The sequence below is a fragment of the Macaca fascicularis genome, chromosome 8, assembly GCF_037993035.2.
Source record: "Macaca fascicularis isolate 582-1 chromosome 8, T2T-MFA8v1.1".
NCBI classification, from domain to species: domain Eukaryota; kingdom Metazoa; phylum Chordata; class Mammalia; order Primates; family Cercopithecidae; genus Macaca; species Macaca fascicularis.
In genome coordinates, this window is record NC_088382.1 from 137,478,667 (window position 1) to 137,498,815 (window position 20,149).

General features: G+C 46.8%; 1 protein-coding gene across 1 annotated transcript in view; it reads left to right on the forward strand.

Annotated features, from left to right (window-relative positions):
* The first annotated feature begins 3,609 nt into the window (after positions 1–3,609).
* Positions 3,610–20,149, forward strand: part of LOC107130694 (uncharacterized) — a 309,505-nt gene continuing 292,965 nt past the window's right edge. The window contains exons 1-3 of the mRNA XM_073999932.1: positions 3,610–3,678; positions 11,039–11,270; positions 11,562–11,862. Coding sequence (XP_073856033.1) covers positions 3,610–3,678; positions 11,039–11,270; positions 11,562–11,862 — 602 coding nt within the window. The remainder of the gene's footprint in view (positions 3,679–11,038; positions 11,271–11,561; positions 11,863–20,149) is intronic.

Here is a 20,149-nt window from a genome sequence, read left to right on the forward strand (position 1 = left end):
TTGGGAGGCTGAGGCAGGAGGATCACTTGAGCCCATGAGTTTGAGGCTGCATTGAGCTAGGATCACACCACTGCAATCCAGCTTGGGCTATAGAGTGATACTCTGTCTCAAAATACACTTAAAAAAAAAAAAAAGAACAAAACTGAGATTCATGGAATAATATTTGTTATGTCTTTGATATAATGTCCAGCTGAGCCAGATTGAGAGATTGTATTGCTTGTTCTCTCCTGTACACTTTCTCCCATTCTTGCCCTGCTTCCCTCTAGGTAGAATATACTTCTGAGTTATTGACTTTGGGCTTATCAATGATAATTACTTTGACCAGGGGGCTGTGAGTGGGTGTGATAGATGCCAAGTCTGAGAAAAATCATTAAATGCATGTTCAGGAGTTAGAAATGTCTCCCTTGATTTTGCGCTCTGCCATGAGAACAACACATCCCATATATGAGTTCATCCATCTGCTCAGATCCCCTAATGAGCAGACGCACGGAACCATGTTGAACACAGCCACAGTTAAACTGCACATCTGTGAACAAGAAAGCAAGCTGCCAACCACTGAAACTTTGGAGCTATTTGTTACTGTGGTAAAAGCTAACTGGTACACTGCAGCAAAAGCTAACTGGTATATAATTCATGCTCAATAACTGGCTTCTCCCTTCTCGCTTGCCAAGAGCAAAACAGAGAACTTTCAAGGAACTCCTTGAAGATATTGAGGATACAATATTTAAACTGTTAGGAACAATGTCAACTATAAAGACAGAAGAGGCCAGGTGCGGTGGCTCACACCTGTAATCCCGGCACTTTGGGAGGCCGAGGCAGTCGGATCACTTGAGGTCAAGAGTTGGAGACCAGCCTGGCCAACATGGTGAAACCCTGTCTCTACTAAAAATACAAAAATTAGCCAGGTGTGGTAGCAGGCACCTGTAATCCCAGCTACTAGGGAGGCTGAGCCATGAGAATCACTTGGACCTGGGAGGTGGAGGTTGCAGTGAGCCAAGGTCGTGCCACTGATCTCCAACCTGGTGACAGGGCCAAAAAAAAAAAAAAAAAAAAAGAGAGAGAGTCAGAGATGGGTGGGATGGAGTACATTAGAATGTGTGTCAGAGACTACCAGCTGTGCACCTATCTCTTTCCCTCTTCTTTGGGTATACCGTATGTCACTGAACTCTGGCAAAAGGAATGTGGATGAATGTCATGGGCATCACTTCCAGGTCTGGCCTATAAACCCCCACCCCACCCCATGCTTACTCCCACACAGACTTTTCTCCTTTAGGCTGTTTGGAATGGTGACCCCAGGGCAACTTGGAAGCTACACATTGAAGATGAAGAGTTGTCAGCAACCTAGAGCCCTGAATGACTGCCTGGAAGAGCTGCCTCACCACCTGAGCATCTGTGTTGGACCAGCTGGACATTCGCTGAAGCAATTAAAACAGATTTTATTCAATACTACTGACAGGGAAAGATCTGAGCTCCATTCCAATTTGTGCCCAGGTATCTGGGCATTTTAAAGGGAGAAGGAGTGAGCGGGGGGATGGCAGGGCTTAAGATGAGTTAAGGAAGTGAGAAATTACAAAGAGCAGGAAGGGAAAAGGGCTTGGCCCATGTGGCTGAGACTAGCACAGGACCCTGTCTTCAGGTGTTGGCTGGAATAAACAGTAAGCTCTTTGAATTTTATAGGCAGGCACTTTCAGGGTGGGCTTGAATCATGCTAGGGGGTGTGTCCTTGTGCTGTTGGAACCATGTTAGTGTGTGTCCAAGTCTTTTTTTCTTTTTCTTTTTTTTCAGAGACACGGTCTCACTCTGTTGCCCAGGCTGGAGTGCAATGGTGCAATCACAGCTCACTACAGCCTTGAACTCCTTAGGCTCAAGTGATCCTCCCACCTCAACCTCCTGAGTACTTGACACCACAGGTGCACACCACCATGTCTGACTAGTTTTTTAAAAAATATTTTTGTAGAGATGGGGTCTCCCTGTTTCTCAGACTGGTCTTCAACTGCTGGGCTCAAGTAATCCTACTTCCTCGGCCTTCCAAAGTGCTGGATTATAGGCGTGCGCCACCATGCCCAGCCTGTCCAAGTCTTTATAGGCTGAGGTTAAGACCTGGTAAGAGATAGGTCAAGAAGAGAATCTTTGTCATCACCCCGTTGGGCTTATTCCGTTAGTTTACAAATGAAACCCGGGAAATACTGATGCAGATGGGTCCCAGCAAGAACTTAAGTACTGGTTATTCTTTTTTTTTTTTGAGATGGAGTCTGGCTCTGTCACCCAGGCTGGAGTGCAGTAGCCGGATCTCAGCTCACTGCAAGCTCTGCCTCCCGGGTTCACGCCATTCTCCTGCCTCAGCCTCCCGAGTAGCTGGGACTACAGGCGCCCACCACCTCGCCCGGCTAGTTTTTTTTTTTTTTGTAATTTTTTTAGTAGAGACGGGATTTCACCGTGTTAGTCAGGATGGTCTCGATCTCCTGACCTCGTGATCCGCCCGTTTCGGCCTCCCAAAGTGCTGGGATTACAGGCGTGAGCCACCGCGGCCGGCCTAAGTACTGGTTATTCTTAACAAATGTTTATGAAGAGCTTATGTACCAAACTCCCTACCACAATCTTCACACCTACATCTACGATACCACACCTACATCCCCAATCTTCATTTGCTCGTCTGTATAACCCTTTGAAATATGTTATTATTCTCATTTTTAAAATTTATAAATATAAGCAAGCTGAGGATCTGTGTGGTCAAAAAGTTGTCTATTTATGATCATGTACCTGGAGAGTGGCAGAAGCACATTGGAACCGGATCATTTTGGCTCCAAATGTAGTGCCATGTACACAAAGTACATGCATATATGTATATACTGTAACTGATAGAGATTAGGTGCTTGATTAATGGTAGCTATTTTTTGCCTTGCAATTATTTCCATTTGTTGAAGTCGTCTTCAGCATCTCAAACTCAATGTCTCCTTTGAATAATCTCATTCTTCAAATGAAGGCACCTGACTTGGTTTACAGGAAGAGGTTGCAGCTATAAAACAGAAATTTCTCTCTGTTTGGATCTTGCTAGCTTGGGTGTTAGGGGATGGAGCATACGAGTTTGGATTCAGAAGCACTGCACTCTGACCCAGGGTGCTAAGTTGCACAGTTCTGATGAAATACAGCCACAGATCTCCTGAAGTTCTTCCAGACTGGCACATAGGATCAGGGAGATGGTTTTTCATCATAAACTTCTGAACATTAGTATGCAGGCTCTTTTGCAGGATTTGCTGTGCAAATGTACATTCTCATATTCTGAGGTACTGGTGAGGTTCATATGCTCTCCTAGAAAGTTCCAGCATTCTATAATCTAATAAAGCTAAATTTCAGATGGATTAAGAAGTTACTAAGTAACAAAGGAAACTAGAAGAAACCTGACAACTAGAATTAAAAAAAAATCAGGTCTTCTGTTTAAGATGCTCTTCAAACAATAGGAATCTCAGTTTGGCTGGGCACTGTGGCTCATATCTTTAATTTCAGCAACTCAGGAACTGAGATAAGAGGATCCCAGACCCCAGCCTCAGTTTCTCCCCAGGAAATGTACAGACCCTGGGGGCCATCCTCATTCAGGTGCTCACTAGACTGATGGCGGTCATGGTGTCCTCATTTCTGAGGGTGATTCCTGGAGAAACAGATGGGAGGATTGAGGAAAAGGTAAATAAATTAGAGCCAGGGCTCTGTGCAAACAAGAGTAAGTGATGAGGCAATGGGAAAGGGATGGTGAAGTTTGCTTGGGAAAATCACAAAACCTGTGGCATCACAGAGCTTATTTGCTAAGTGGTGCAATGCATTCTAGAAAACAATGATGCCTTTGGCCTATTACTACACATCCTGGATCTGGGAGTACCTAAAACACTAAATGCTGGGGCTGTCAGAGGTGGTGGGTGGGATGACAACTCAAAGAACCGAACTCTGCCGGGAATAGTGGCTGTAATCCCAGCACTTTGGGAGGCTGAGGCGGGAGGATTGCTTGAGTCCAGAAGTTCAAGGCTAGCCTGGCAGCATAGCAAGATCTTGTCTCTACAAAAAAAAAATTAATAAAACATTAGCCAGGTGTGGTGGTGTGTGCCTGAGGTCCCAGCTACTCAGGAGGTTGACGTGGGAGCATCACTTGAGCCCAGGAGTTTGAGGCCGCAGTGAGCTAGGATTGCACCACCGCACTCCAGTCTGGGTGACAGACTGAGACTCTGTCTCAAAAAATAATAATAAACTAACCAAACAAACAAGTAAGTAAACTGACTGAGGCACATACTGAACCTTGGTTAACACAATCCCAATTCCTAATCCCTTTCCTCCTTGCCTGCTTCTGCTACAGAGGTTGGAAAACTCCAATACTTGCTATCCCAGCTTTACTTGCAGCTAGCAGAGGCCATATAAGAGCTCTAGCTAATGAGGCTGTTTTACTAAGGATTGGTTGGAAGGTTTTTGCTTTTTCTGGCAAAAGGGACATACTTGGCTTAGGCTGCTTCTTTTACTTATTCCTGCTTTAACCGTGGATGTGATGCCCAAGACCAAGAATATGCTGCTCGGACAATATTAAACTCAAACAACAAAGAGTATTGTTTTTTTACATAAGAAGAGGAAAAGTGATCTCTTCCTTTATCTCTCACTTAGAATTGTCTAAGTTCTCCCAGCAGCTCCCCACTAGCTTTCCTCTCGCATGCTATTGGCCAGAATTGGATCGGCTGAGCCAATTCCTGAATTGATCGCTAACAAAGGAAGTAGAATCACACGCTAGGCTTAGACTGATCATTGAGTAGAATGGATCCTGGGGCATCAATCAAAGCATGCCCTATAGCAGGTAAATGTGATCACAAGATAAATAATGACTTTCTGAATATAAAAACCGTAGGAATAAATAACAAATTAAAGGACTGGTGAATATGAGCTTACTGATATAAAAGCAAATTTATAAAACCACTCATAAACAAAAGGAAAAGGCAAATAAGACATCAGGGATAAATATTTGCGATTTACATGGCAAATAAAGTGTTAATATCTCATAAGTCACTTCTAAAAATTCACCTTAAGGAAATCATTAAGGACATATGCGATGATTCAGTTACAAAGATGTTTGTAGCAGAAACGTGTTTAATAATGGAAATTTGCAGGCCAGGCGAGGTGGCTCACGCCTGTAATCCCAGCACTTTGGGAGGCCGAGATGGGTGGATCACGAGGTCAGGAGATCGAGACCATCCTGGCTAACACAGTGAAACCCCGTCTCTACTAAAAAATACAAAAAATTAGCCAGGCGAGGTGGCGGGCGCCTGTAGTCCCAGCTACTCGGGAGGCTGAGGCAGGAGAATGGCATTAACCAGGGAGGCGGAGCTTGCAGTGAGCCGAGATCGCACCACTGCAGTCCAGCCTGGGCGACAGAGCGAGACTCCGTCCCCCCGCCAAAAAAAAAAAGAAAAAAAATGGAAATTTGCAAGCAAGATTAATTCCCAGCAGTAAGGTACTGGTTAGGTAAAATATGATATAAACTTACAAAGGAATGCTACAGGACTATTGAAAAACAACCTCGCAGAAATATACGTACTGTTATGAAAAGATGATTGTGATGTATTATTAAGTGACAAAATCAGAAAACAAATAATGCACATGGTTTGTTTCTATATACCTGAAGAAAAATGTAGGAGTATGTGTGTGTGTGTATGTGCGTGTAATTATGTAGAAGGGTGTGTATTCCAGAGTTAACAATGGCCATTTCTGATGGATGGTATATTTGTTGATTTTTCTTTTCTTTTTTTTTTGAGACAGTCTCGCTCTGTCACCCAGGCTGGAGTGCAATGGCACAATCTCGGCTCATTGCAACCTCTGCCTCCCGGGTTCAAGCGATTCTCCTGCCTCAGCCTCTCAAGTAGCTGGGATTACAGGCACCCAGGCACCTGCTACCATGCCCAGGTAATTTTTGTATTTTTAGTAGAGACAGGGTTTCACCATGTTGGTCAGGCTGATCTTGAACTCCTGACCTCAGGCGATCCACCTGCCTCGGCCTCCCAAAGTGCCGGGATTACAAGCACTGCACCTGGTCATATTTGTTGATTTTTTTAAACTACTGAGCATGCATTGCATTTGTAATAAAATAAACAAGTAAAGGAACTTAATTTAGGAAACATATACCGAAAAGTAAATGAACACCTCAACAGCAGAGTGGTCAATGGGCCTAAGCAAAATATGTTCATAAAATAAAGTACAATGAGCCAATAATCAGGCGTGCAAGAATTTGGTAATAAACCAGTATGTAATTAAAACAAGAATGAAATGTCTCTCTTTTTATTCCCAACCCATTGAACTGGAATGTTTTCCCCCCATGAAAAGAATAGAGCCTGGTTGGGAGTAGAGGGAAATGTACAAGTTCACAGGTAAAACTGTTCTGAAGAACATTTTGTCAATAGGTAGACATTCAAAAATGCCAAGTTTCTTTTGTCTGAGCAATTATTATTATTATTTTTATTTTTGAGATGGAGTCTCACTCTGCCGCCCAGGCTAGAATGCAGGGGTGTGGTCTCTGCTCACTGCTGCAACCTCTGCCTCCCAGGTTCATGCGATTTTCCTGCCTCACCTCCAGAGTAGCTGGGATTACAGGCACATGCCACCACACCCAAATACTTTTTTTTTCTTTTTCTTTTTTTTAGTAGAGATGGGGTTTCACCTTGTTGTCCAGGTTGGTCTCAAACTTCTGACCTCAGGTGATCAGACTGCCTCGGCCTCCCAAAGTGCTGGGATTACAGGTGTGAGCCACTGTGCCTGGTCCTGGTCTAGGCAGTTATTTTAAAATTATTTTTATTTTTATTTTTTGAGACAGAGTCTGTCTCCCAGAGTGGAGTGCAGTAGTGTGATCACTGCTCACTGCAGGCTTGACGTCCTTGGGCTCAGGTAATCCTCCTGCTTCAGACTCCCCAGGAGCTGGGACTACAAGCTTGCACCACCATGCCTGGCTAATTTTTGTATTTTTTGTAGAGATGGGGTTTTGCCATGCTGCCCAGTCTGGTCTCAAAATCCTGGCTCAGGTGATCTTCCCGCCTCACCCTCTCAAAGTGCTGGGATTACAAGAGTGAGCCATCACGCCTGGTCTGATTGCACCACCATGCCCAGCTAATTTTTGTATTTTTTTGTAGAGATGGGGTTTTGCCACGTTGGCCAGGCTGGTCTCGAACTCCTGGCCTCAAGTGATCTGCCTCCCTTGGCCTTCCAAAGTGCTGGGGTTATAGGCATGAGCCACTGCACCTGGACAGCTGGCTTCTTCTTGTTGGTCAAATTATCTTTTTTTTTTTTTTTTTTTTTTTTTTTTGAGACGGAGTCTCGCTCTGTCACCCAGGCTGGAGTGCAGTGGCCGGATCTCAGCTCACTGCAAGCTCCGCCTCCCGGGTTCACGCCATTCTCCTGCCTCAGCCTCCCGAGTAGCTGGGACTACAGGCGCCTGCCACCTCGCCCGGCTAAGTTTTTGTATTTTTAGTAGAGACGGGGTTTCACTGTGTTAGCCAGGATGGTCTCGATCTCCTGACCTCGTGATCCGCCCGTCTCGGCCTCCCAAAGTGCTGGGATTACAGGCTTGAGCCACCGCGCCCGGCCTGTTGGTCAAATTATCTTGAATCAATTCTCTTCTTGACCCATTTTCTCTCTAGCTCTCTGCTGAGATTTATTGTCTCAATAGTATTTCCTAGTGTTGAAATTACCTTGTTTATTGGCTTGTCTGCTTCTTCTCACTAGAATGTCAACCTAACAAGAGCAGGGACTTGGGCTGTCTCTTGCACACATAGTCCTGAGGACTAGCACAGTGCCTGGCACATAAGAGGAATTTGATAATGTTTGATAAAGGAATTAATGGGTTTTGTAGATAAGGATGCAGATATAGGGCCGGACATGGTGGCTCACGCCTGTAATCCCAGCACTTTGGGAGGCTGAGATGGGCAGATTACTTGAGGTCAGGTGTTTGAGACCAGCCTGGCCAACATGGTGAAACCCTGTCTCTATAAAAAATACAAAAATTAGCTGGGCATGGTGGCAGACGCCTGTAATCCCCACTCAGGAGGCTGAGGCAGGAAAATCGCTTGGCGGCAGGAGAATCGCTTGAAGCCACGAGGCGGAGATTGCAGTGAGCCCAGATCGCGTCACTGCACTTCAGCCTGCACTTCACTGCACTTCACCCTGGTGACAGAGTTAGACTCCATCTCAAAAAAAAAAAAGAGAAGGACGCAGATATAGAGAAGGTGAAGACTGGTACTGAACATAAAATTACTTAATTATAGACCTAATACTAAACAACCATGATAACTGTACTTACAGAATGGAGAGTTTTAATTGAAAGACAACAGCACAACTACGCTAGTGCAGTGGCTCATGCCTGTAATCCCAACACTTTGAAAGGCCGAGGCAGGTGAATGGCTTGAGCCCAGGAGTTAGCCAGGCATGGTGGCACGTACCTACTCAGGAGGCTGAGGTGGGAGGATTGCTTGAGCCTGAGAGGTGAGTTGAGATTGCGCCACTGCTCTTCAGTCTGGGTGACAGAGTGAGATGCTGTCTCAAAACAAAAACAAAAACAGAAAACAACTAACAAAGATAGGTGAAGTAAAGGGAGATGTGAGAAAATGTGCAAATGTAATAGTAAAAAGTTGCCTGGATTTTACAATGATGAGGCCTACAAATAAAACATCACGTCACTCTTTTCTTGCTTTTCATTATCTTTTCTGAGCCTTTGTAGCCTTATTTAGAAAGCAGTACTTCTCATGTGGGAAATAAATATTTAAAACTTAACAATTCCTTTAGCTTTATGTTAGCTTTCTTTTCTTCTATTAAAAGAAAATTAGATTTCTTAAAAATTGCAACTATGATATATTAACATTTTCGAATATTTTTCTTATCTATTTTTCAATCCTGCATCCAACTATATATCAAGATGTATGCCTATATGTATTCATCTGTGCCCAAAAAGTCCTCATCTGATATTCAGGAAAATTATTTCTGGCTGATAAAATTTGTTTTTCTTCTCTATTTTTTTTTTGCAGAGTTTTAATGTTTTACAATGTGTGTGTGTGTGTGTGTGTGTGTGTATAAAATACCAGTTTTGCAAGAAGAAAAGTGACTTTTAAAAAATGAAAGCAGGGCCGGACACGGTGGCTCATGCCTGTAAACCCAGCACTTTGAGAAACCGAGGCGGGTGGATCATGAGGTTAGGAGATGGAGACCATCCCGGCCAACATGGTGAAACCCCGTCTCTACTAAAATACAAAAAATTAGCACAGCGTGGTGGCACACGCCTATAGTCCCAGCTACTTGGGAGGCTGAGGCAGGGGAATCGCTTAAACCCAGGAGGCGGAGGTTGCAGTGAGCCGAGATTGAGCCACTGCATTCCAGCCTGGTGACAGAGCAAGACTCCATTTTTTAAAAAAATAAAAACAAAAACAAACAAATGAAAAAACAAAAGCAGATATACCAAAATGTTCATTTTGGATGGTAGGAATATTAAAATGTTATTTTTTCTTTATATTTTTACCGAAAAAAATGTTTTAATTCTAAAAAAGGAATTAAAAAAAGGAAAATGTGAATCTAAGATCAGTGCATGAGAACTAGAGACCCAGAGAGGGCAAACGGCATCAAGGTCAAAGTTGAGTGAGTCCTGGGTGAAAGTGTCTTTTCAGTCAGGGGAGATTTTCCATGCAAAAGGGACTGGGTATCATCTGCCAGGAAATGGACAGAGGGCGTCTTCCATTAGATGCTGGTCCTCTCATAGCCTACTACCATCCCCCAGGAGGGCACTGGCTTCCTCAAGGTCATAGCCTTTGGTTTCTAGAAAAAACGATTAAGCAGTGAAAGGATTACGGTCTTACAGCTCCTATTGCATGATGTATAGATGCAGAGTTTTCTAATCATCTTCTCTTTATATTTTCAAAGACGGATGACAACTACAGCCCGGGCACCTGCCCAGCCCCTCTCAGATCTGGGCACAAAACAGACACCTGTCTAGTCCCTCACAGAGAGCCAGGCACAAAACAGACACCTGTCCAGTCCCTCATGGAGAGCAAAGCACAAAACAGACACCTGTTCAGCCCCTCTCAGAGAGCCAGGCACAAAGCAGAGACCGGTCCAGCTCCTGGCAAGGAGCCAGGCACAAAACAGATGCCCATGAGTGTAAATGAATCTGTGGAACAGGCAGAATAGGAGCATCAACTGGATACTTTTTTTTTTTTCCCCAAATAAGAACACTTGCGTTGAGAAGAAGCCACGGGAAGAGATATGATGAAACACTCCACAGAGAGAGGGAGGAGCCTCCAGGTAGGTTGGAGTGAGTAGGCTGTAGAGCAGACAGCAGGGGAGAAGAGGGGCAACCTTCTGTTCCACCCCATTTGTGTGTCCAATTTTTCACTGGGCTGTGACGTCCTTCTAGGGTCCGTGTGTAACTCCCTCCCCATCGCCTAGCAGGATGCCTGACTCCCCCTAAGTGCTCAATAAACGTTGAACTGGACGGGCGCTGGCGTGGTGGCTCACGCCTGTAATCCCAGCACTTTGGGATGCCGAGGCGGGTGGATCATCTGAGGTTAGGAGTTCGAGACCAGCGTGGCCAACATGGTGAAACCTTGTCTCTGCTAAAATTACAAAAATTAGCTGGGCGTGGTGGTGCATGCCTGTGATCCCAGCTACTCCTGAGGCTGACGCAGGAGAATCGCTTGAACCCGGAAGGCGGAGGTTGCAGGGAGCCGAGATCAGGCCACTGCACTCCAGCCTGGGTGACAGAGTGAAACTCCATCTCTAAATAAATAAATAAATAAACAAACTAAAATTTGACCTGAACAGGGGCAGCTCTTACATCTGTCCAGTCTCGGATTTATGCGGATAGAACAAGAAAAACACATCCCACATGGGAGGCCAGTGTCCACTTGTTCCTTTGGAGGAACTATTGGGCATTTAAGGGACTAGTTGAACACACTCTGTAGGTCAACTCTGCCCGGAGTGGAGGGAGCTGCGCGGACAGCTGACCCTCTGCAGGGGTTTGCAACTGGGCTCCTGGAAACAGCGGGAGCCGTCGAAGGAGGAGAGAAGGTGCGTGAGCCCTTCTCACCAGGCCTGCAGATGCTGGGTGGTACCCAAAGAGGCGCTCAGATCACTGGAGCTGGAGCTCAGTCGGCGGTCTTTTGCGGGAACTGCACCCATCCCGGAGCATCTCTGGCCCTCCTATTTCACTGAACTCGCCTTCCTCTCAGAGGAAAGTGGGAAGACCGCTTGCTATCCAGGACGGTGTGGGGAGGGTAAGAGAGCTTAGGGAAAGACCGCGGAAAACGCGGCGCACACGCCAGCTGGCATTCCCTCCGGCTCGGTGGGGCTCCGGCGCGCTTGTAGCGAGGACCCCCAGCCCAGGGCAGAGCGTATCCCCTCAGCTCCCCGAGTCTGGGCCCTTGGCGGCCGCAGTGGCCCAGGCCCGCCCCGCCTCCGCGCGCGGCCCTCCCCGGCTCAGTGCCCGGCGCTGCCGGGAAGCGGGCAGAGGGGCGCACCGGGCGGCGGGCGGGGACCTGGGGAAGGCCGGGAGCGCGGGGACTGAGGACGCACGCGGCGGGCCGGGCGGCGCGCGCCTCCCCCCTCCCCCGAGGCCCGAGCGCGAGTCGCCGTGACGTCACGGGCCACCCGCCAGCCCCGCGCTCCTCCGGGCAGAGCGCGTGTGGCCGCCGAGCACATGGGCCTGCGGGCCGAGCGGGCTCGGGGAGGCCGGGACGAGGAGGGGCGACGAGGAGCTGCGAGCAAGGATGTGCCTCGGGACCCCCCGCACCTTCCCGTGGATTTCCTTGCTGAAAGGATGTTGGTGGACCCTGTGACCTGTGGAGACACGGCCAGATCTGCCCTCCAGTAAGTTCCAATTTTGTCCCCTGCGTTTCTGGAAACTCTCGAGCCTTGGCCTTGGGAAGGGATGCGCTGTGAGTAGTCGGAGGGAGGAAAGGGGCTTTCGGAATCCAGTGCGTGTGTGCTAGGTGTGCACTGTCCTCATCATCAGCCTCAAGACTGGCGGCGGGTTTGGGCGTTTGGGGAGGGGGAGGGGAGGGGGATGACACCGGATGGCCGGTGCATAGAGGCAATTCTGGATTTATGAACTTGATCAAAGGCATATTAACTAATCTCTAAAAATAGACCCTTCTGCATTCAGAACAGATTTGGGACCACGATGTGGTTTGGAGGCCCCTCGGGCGAAACTAGAGGTCTGTGTATGTGTAATCATCCCTCCATCCTTTGACCATCACTCCCCCCTTCCTCCCACCCCCGCTCAGGCTGGGCGAAGGTGATTTCCAAAAACTCAGTAACTCCGTGTTTTGAGACTTTCTCTGCTTTTGCATCGCATGTGAGGGTTTGTTGGGTGCTCCTAAAACCTCATCATGGTAATTCTTCTCGGTTGGGCTATTGATTTAATTAGGTTTGCCTTCTCTTGCTAACGTGCTCTTATTTATGCCAGTGTTTGTGGTTCTGGGTGTAGACTTTCAGGAAGCACAGCCATGAAGCTACATGTGTCTGTGTGGATGCCTCGTGCATTTTTCTAATGGTTTGCAGGCATCGAAGATTCTTCTGTTCACCTAAGCTCCTGACTTTAGGCCCTTCTAGAACATTAGAGAAGAGAAGAAATCACATGCAAGGGTTTAGAGACACGAGGATGAGGTTTTCGTGTTTCCTTTCTGGTCTTAGGTTTTCCAGAGAGAGGCTGTTAGCCTGGCTCTCGCCCACTCCACCACTGTGAATCCTGGCTACTGAGGCTATTCCCTTGCCGGAAAAAAACAAACAAAAAACAAAACAAAACAAAAGCAAAAATCCCTAGAGAAATGTGTTTGTGTGTGGTGGGTGGGCGGAGGCCCTGAGGATGCAGGGACTGTGTCTGCTGTGTTGTCTGTTAAAAGATGTTTCAGACCTATTTTGCATACTGGCAGCGACAAGTTGAGACTTGTTCAACTTGACATAGTCCTGCGGTCATAGCGAATCTTTCTAAAGCTCTGATCAGTCAAGAAGGGGGTTGCATCAATCCTCAGAACCCTGAGTGGAACTTTCTGACGGATTTATTAGGAGGAAAACCTTCCTGGAAGCTGCAGAAGGACTAATACAGAATCCATGTCTGGGAGAAACCTCGTGGCCTGGTCTCCATTATTTGAGATGAGTTACATCTTGGAGGTGAGGACGTGCCTCGTGGTCTAAAACTTCGGCACGAGGGCCCAACTGGAATTCCACTTACGGGTATGACGATGGAAAGGCTGGGAGGCTCCACTGTGGGGTATATGCTGTACCCTTTGAATTCCCAGAGGGGATTTGTTAACTGGTTATGTTGTTTTGCCTGTTTAAGAGTGGCTTATTCTTGTTGCCTTATCTACCTTGAGTGCAGAATTTTTGCATAAACGGCTTCTCTTGAAAAATAGAAGTCCATTTTTGTTTTGTTTTGTTTTGTTTCTGATTAGCTTTCCTTTTCCTCTGTCTTAAACACCTGCCCCCGCCCCCCGCTCCCCCCACCTCCATGCTGTATGTTTCTGTGGCTGGAGCTTTTCTGCACTGGAAAGGGGGTGTTCTTCTCTCTGTTCTGACATATCTGATCCCCACTAGTTTATATGTTTGCTGGTCTAAAAACCTGGTGAATTCTCACTGTCTACATCAAATCAACTCCCTGTTCTTTACTTTTTTTTTTTTCCGCCTCCTGAGCAGTAGGCAGGCACTCTGGCTGGGTTCTGGAGCCTGTGTTTGCTATGCCTGGGCCTTCTGCCTGCCCGAGATGGACACGTTTCTCTGGCAGCTTCGTCAAGCCATCTCCTGGACTATAAGACGCCCTGTTCTTTCCTCCTGTTTGTGTGAGTGGCCCTGCATTTGGGCAGACCATCGGCAGATTATCTGGGGGACATGGAAGACCTTGGATAACTGCCGGTCCAGGTTCTCTGGAGACACAGCGTCAGGCCTGCTGATGGCTGCCTTTTGCTATGAGTTTTATATGTCAGGTGGCTCTTCTGGATGTGTGGCCTTTTTATTTTACATTTCCTTTCATAGTTGGCTGCAGACATGACATTCTCCTTTTTCTCTTGTTTTGCTTTTTTTTTTTTTTTTGAGACAGAGTTTCACTCTTGTTGCCCAGGCTGGAGTAAAATGGCTCGATTTTGGCTCACTGCAACCTCTGCCTCCCGGGTTCAAGCGATTCTCCTGCCTCAGCATCCTGAGTAGCTGGGATTACAGGCATGCACCACCACACCCAGCTAATTTTGTATTTTTGGTAGAGACGGAGTTTCTCCAGATTGGTCAGGCCGGTTTCAAACTCCCAAACTCAGGTGATCCGTCCGCCTCGGTCTCCCAAAATGCTGGGAGGCCTCCCGAGTAACTGAGAGTACAGGCATGGACCACCACGCCCGGCTAATTTTGTATTTTTAGTAGAGACAGAGTTTCTCCAGATTGGTGAGGCTGGTCTCGAATTTCTGACCTCAGGTGATCCGCCCTCTTCAGCCTCCCAAAGTACTGGGATTACAGGAGCCATGGCACCCGGCCTTGTTTTGCTTTTTGTTGTTTCCTGATGCAGGTTTGTGATCTCTTTAAGGGATCAGGACCACATCTCCCTGTCCCAACTTATATTTCCAGTGTCTGTGGTGGGACCCTGACTGAGGATGGGAACAGAGCAACAATCTGGAATCATTTGGACCACTGAGTCCTGTGGACAGTCACTTCAATATCATCCCTAGAGAGTCTCAGAAATTCAAGACCTTTTGGAATGCTGCCAAAATGGGTCCTTTGGCAGGAGCCCCCTTTGTCTTTTCTGTTTTCTGACCTCAAGTAATCTAAGGAACTAAAAATGGTAATAAATGACAATTAATAATAAGAACAATAATAGTGCATGTATAACATGGACATCATTTATCACGCAAAGCATGTTCTTCACCTTCTCCCTACAACTCCACGAGGCACTTATAATGAAATGTATAGCAATGATAGAATTCTTGTTATGGGGGCAGGGTTGGTTCTAACACTTCAAATTATATGATCTCATATAACTTTCCTGTAAAATAGGATGATTATTATTGTGGTTTTGCAGATGAGGAACCCACAGCCCAGAGAGGTTAAAAATATCCTCCCAGGTCACACAGCTTGGGAGTGGCAGAGCTGTAGGGACTTGGACCAGTCTTCTGACTTCTTAGTGTGACTCTCAGAAGTTAGAGGATAGTGTGACTTCTTAGTGTGACTCTCAGAAGTTAAGAACAAGCAAAGGGCCAAGCGCGGTGGCTCACCCCTGTAATCCCAGCACTTTGGGAGGCTGAGGCAGGTGGATCACTGAGGTCAGGAGTTCAAGACCAGCCTGGCCAACATGGTGAAACCCAGTCTCTACTACAAATACAAAAAATTAACTGGGCATGGTGGCGCATGCCTGTAATCCCAGCTACTTAGGAGTCTGAGGCAGGAGAATCGCCTGAACCTGGGAGGTGGAGATTGCTGTGAGCCAAGATTGCACCATTGTGTTCCAGCCTGGGCAACAAGAGCAAAACTCAGTCTCAAAAAAAAAAAAAAAGAACAAGAAAAGGGTATACCCCTTGGCCATGAGCAGGAGGACTGAGTGTGTCACCCACCCTCCCCATGCACCTCAGGCACAAACAGAAAGCTAAACATCTTGCACGAAGATACCTCGTGCTCTGGCTGCTGGCCTTTTCCGCAGCCATGGACCAGGCAGAGACAAAGGGGCCAAGAGGCCTTAGGTGAGGGCTGCCATGCTGGAAAATTCTGGGCTGTGGGTGTGGGCAGGAGTCATGGGTAGAGGTCAGAAGCCTCAGTCTTGGCTGGGTGTGGTGGCTTATACCTGTAATCCCAGCACTTTGGGAGGCTGAGGCCGGCAGATTACCTGAGGTAAGGAGTTCAAGACCAGCCTGGCCAACATGGTGAAACTCTGTCTCTACTAAAAATACAAAAAAAAAAAAAAAAAAAAATTAACCCAGCGTGGTGGCACACTCCTGTAGTCCCAGCTACTCGGGAGGCTGAGGTAAGAGGATCTCTTAAACCCAGGAGGCGGAGGTTGCAGTGAGCTGAGATTGCCGCTGCACTCCCGCCTAAGAGATAGAGTAAGACTTTGTCTCAAAAAACAAACAAACAAACAGAAAAACGCCTCAGTCTTTGTGCAAAATCTATAATCATTTGCAAGAGGCTGCAATCAGGTATACCACTGGATTTTGTGACCAAAATTAGGTTTCAGGATTTAATTACTATCAACCTTCACTGTGGATGGGAGATTGAGCTCTTTTTGCCATGATCTTGACCTCTGCCTTCACCCTCCAACAGTCTCTTCTAAGTACTCACCTCTATCTTGGGTGTGTTTAGGTGTTGTAGGGACCCTAAGCGTTACAAAGGTTGTAGTGACCCCTCTCCCAACCCTGTCATTAAAAACAAAAACTATGTCAGGTCATAAAACACAAGACTTATATACATGATGTGGAAATGGTCTCATTCATTTTTTGATTGCAAAATTCCGAACTGTTTTTTGTGTGTGTGTGTGCGTGCGGGGGGAGGTATGAGATATTGTTTTGTTTATCTACCTCTTTATTATCATTGACTGTGAAATTCTTGAGAACAGGGGCATCTAAGTGCCCAACACAGCCCTGGTGCTTTGTTGAATCAGGTGGCTGTCAAGAGTTGCTGTTTCAGCCCGGCATGGTGGCTTACGCCTATAATTTTTGCCCTTTGAGAGGCTGAGGCAGGAAGATTGGTTGAACCCAGAAGTTTGAGACCAGCCTGGGCAACAGAGTGAGACCTTGTCTCTATAAAAAACTAATAAAATAAAAATTAAAAAATAAAGAACTGCTTTGTCTTCAAGGAAACAAGATACACGGTCTACAGTCATTATCTTTTTAGATGTGAGACAGCTTGACATGGTGGGAAGTGGGGGGCTTGCCTGTAGGGAAAGTACGCTGATGAAAAAGAAGGAAAACAGACGGTAGCGGGAGGCACTGGGGATGTCTGAGGGAGCTGAGGAGTGTAGATCTGGTTATTTTTGGGCAAATTACTTTCCTTAGCTTCAGTTTCCTCATCTATAGAATGGTTTCCTGTGATGACAAACCATATGATGAACAGAATGTGTCTGGCAGAGGACCTGGGCTCATAAGTGAGCACACAGTAAAAGTTAGCTAATATCATTACTGTTCCAATTATTGAGCTTTATTACTTCCTGTGGCTGCATGAAGTAGTGGTTTCTGAAGACAGAGGTAACATTCTAGTTGCCTAGCTCTTAAGATGGCAGTGACTTCACTATAGTTTTCTGCAAGCATCAGAAACAAACCCTGGCTTATATAAGTTAGAAACAGATAAGAAAGTAAATAAAGCTGCAGAAGTGGGTCTCAGGAAGGACAGGAATCAGAGGGCTGTCCCTCGGATGTCAGACTGCCTTTGCAAGTTACTTCAGGTCAGTATGCCTCCATTTCCTCAGCTGCTGAGCAGGGGAGGAGAATCGCTTCTCCCTCCCAGGGATGGTGCAGAGCACTTAGCAGAGCACTTAGCACAGAGGAAGTAAACCCTTCAATCAAACATTTGAGTAAAGCAATTATTATTTATTATTCTTCAGGGCTCTTTTTTCTGGTGCATTAGCCCTAACATTGACTACTTGGTTCAAGACTGATGGATGCATTCATTTCCTGAGCAGTTGCTGTATGCCTGGCACCGTTTGAGCTGCTGGAGATCCAGCAGGGAGCAGAAGAGACAAACATCCCTGCCCCACTGGAGCTTTTGTCCTAGTGGATGTCACACAGTAGTGGGGCAGGCTGGTCCCCAGAGACAGCTAGGGGACAGATGGAGGCAGTGCAGGCAAAAACTAACTCCTGTGTAAAGTCGCCCTGGCCCCACTGTGTTAACAGTAAAGTGCTTAGCACAGGCTCCGGTGCATAGTAGTTACTATGTAGCGGTAGTTGCGATGTTTATTATTGTTGTATTATTATTCTCCTCCCTCATAAAATGGCAGCCTCCCTTTCTTCCATTCCCCTTCCTGAGTTATTCTTTCTCCATAGTGCTTATCTTCCTAGTATACCATATATCTCTCTTCTCCCACTAAATTGTAAGCCATTCATTTTTCCAGGATGTATTTGTTGCGTGTCTACTCTGTGCCTGGCATTGCTGTAGATGTTGGGGATGCAGAAAGGAAGAAAAAGGACAGATTTTCATGCTAGAGCTTAGGTTACAGCTGGGTTAGACAGATAAGGAACAGCAGACATAATAAAAAAGGACATGAATTGTGTATTCAAGATTATGAAGTGCTGTGGGAAGAGGCAGAGCAGGGCCAGTGTCTGGAGGGCTGGGGCGTGGTGCTGTGCGGTTAAGTTGGCCGGTCAGAGTCAGGGCAGGCTCCATGGAGGAGCTGACGTTAATCTCCACCTGAAGGAGGGGAAGGACGGGCGTTTCAGGCTCTGGGAAGAGCTAGGACAGAAGTGGAGGCAGGAGTGAGCCTGTGTGGGGGGGTGGGGAGCAGCCAGGAAAAGTATGAGATGAGAATGGCGTAAGCAAGGGAGATAGGAGAACCTGAGCAGCATGCAGTGTGGAGCCTCACAGAAAGCCTGCAGGGCATTCCAAAGATTCTGTCTTTTACTCTTTTGTAAAAGTTTTTTGTTTTTTTGTTTTGTGAGCCTTTTGTAGTATTTTTTGTTTTTTTGTTTGTTGTGAGGCAGAGTCTGGCTCTGTTGCCCAGGCTGGAGTGCAGTGGGGCGATCTCGGCTCACTGCAACTTCCGCCTCCCAGGTTTAAGCAATTCTTACGCCCAGCCTCCTAAGTAGCTGGGATTACAGGTGCGTGCCACCATGCCTGGCTAATGTTTTTATTTTTGTAAAGATGGGCTTTCACTATGTTGGCCAGGCTGGTCTCGAACTCCTGACCTCAAGTGATCCACCCACCTCAGCCTCCCAAAGCGTTGGGATTACAGGTGTGAGCCACTATGACCAGCTTCCTTGCAGTGTTTTAAAAAGGAAAGCAATTTGATCTGACTTGGCTTTTGAAATGGTCAGTCTGGCTGCTGTGTTGAGGAGAAACTAAATCAGGGTCAGGAGCCAGAGCACCAGGACAAACATGCACAGAGTATAAGTGCTGGGTCCAGGCTGGAAGTGGTGGACGGGGCCACAGGAATGGACTTCTAGACTGTTCACTGTTGTATCCCCAGCATCTTAAACTGTGCTCTCCATACGGTAGCTGTGAGCCCTATGTGGGTATCGAGCACTTGAAAGGAGATTGAGATGTACTGTATGTGTTAAACGCACATTGGATTTCAGAGACTTAGTGAGAAGAGTAATGTATCTCTTTATTTATTTATTGAGACAGAGTCTCACCTGTTACCCAGGCTGGAGTGCAGTGGCATGATCTCGGCTCATTGCAACCTACGCCTACCGGGTTCAAATGATTCTCCTGCCTCAGCCTCCCAAGTAGCTGGGATTACAGGCGCCCACCACCACACCTGGCTAATTTTGTGTTTTTAGTAGATACGGGGTTTCACTGTGTTGGCCAGGCTGGTCTTGAACTCCTGACCTCAGGTGATCTGTCCCACTCAGCCTTCCAAAGTGCTGGGATTACAGGCGTGAGCCACTGCACCTGGCCTATTTGTTTGTTTCTATGAGACAGGGTCTCACTCTGTCACTCAGGCTGGAGTGTAGTGGTGTGACCGTAGATCATTACAGCCTCGACCTCCCAGGCTCAGGTGATCCTCCCACCTCAGCCTCCTGGGCAGCTGGGGCCACAGGTGTGTGTCACCGCACCCAGCTAAATTTTTGTAGTTTTGGTAGAGCTGGGGTCTCCCTGTGTTGCCCAGGCTGGTCTTAAACTCCTGGGCTCCGGCAATCTGCCTACCTCAGCCTCCTATAGTGCTACTGGTTACAGGCGTGAGCCACTGCCCTGCCAAGATATCTCATGAACCAATTATTTGATGTTAATTACATATTGAACTGATAATGTTTTGGATATATTGGGTTAAATACAGTAAGTTATTAAAATTAGTTTCATCTGTTTTTTCTAACTTTATGGTTACTAGAAAATCTAAAATTACATGTGGCTTGAATCATATTCTCACTGGATGGAACAATGCCTTGGACGAGGTCGGCATTTAGTGAATCAAATGTGTGGGTGAGGCACAGGGCTTCTGCCGTGAATGAGAAACTGTTGCCATCTTCGGGAAGCTGCC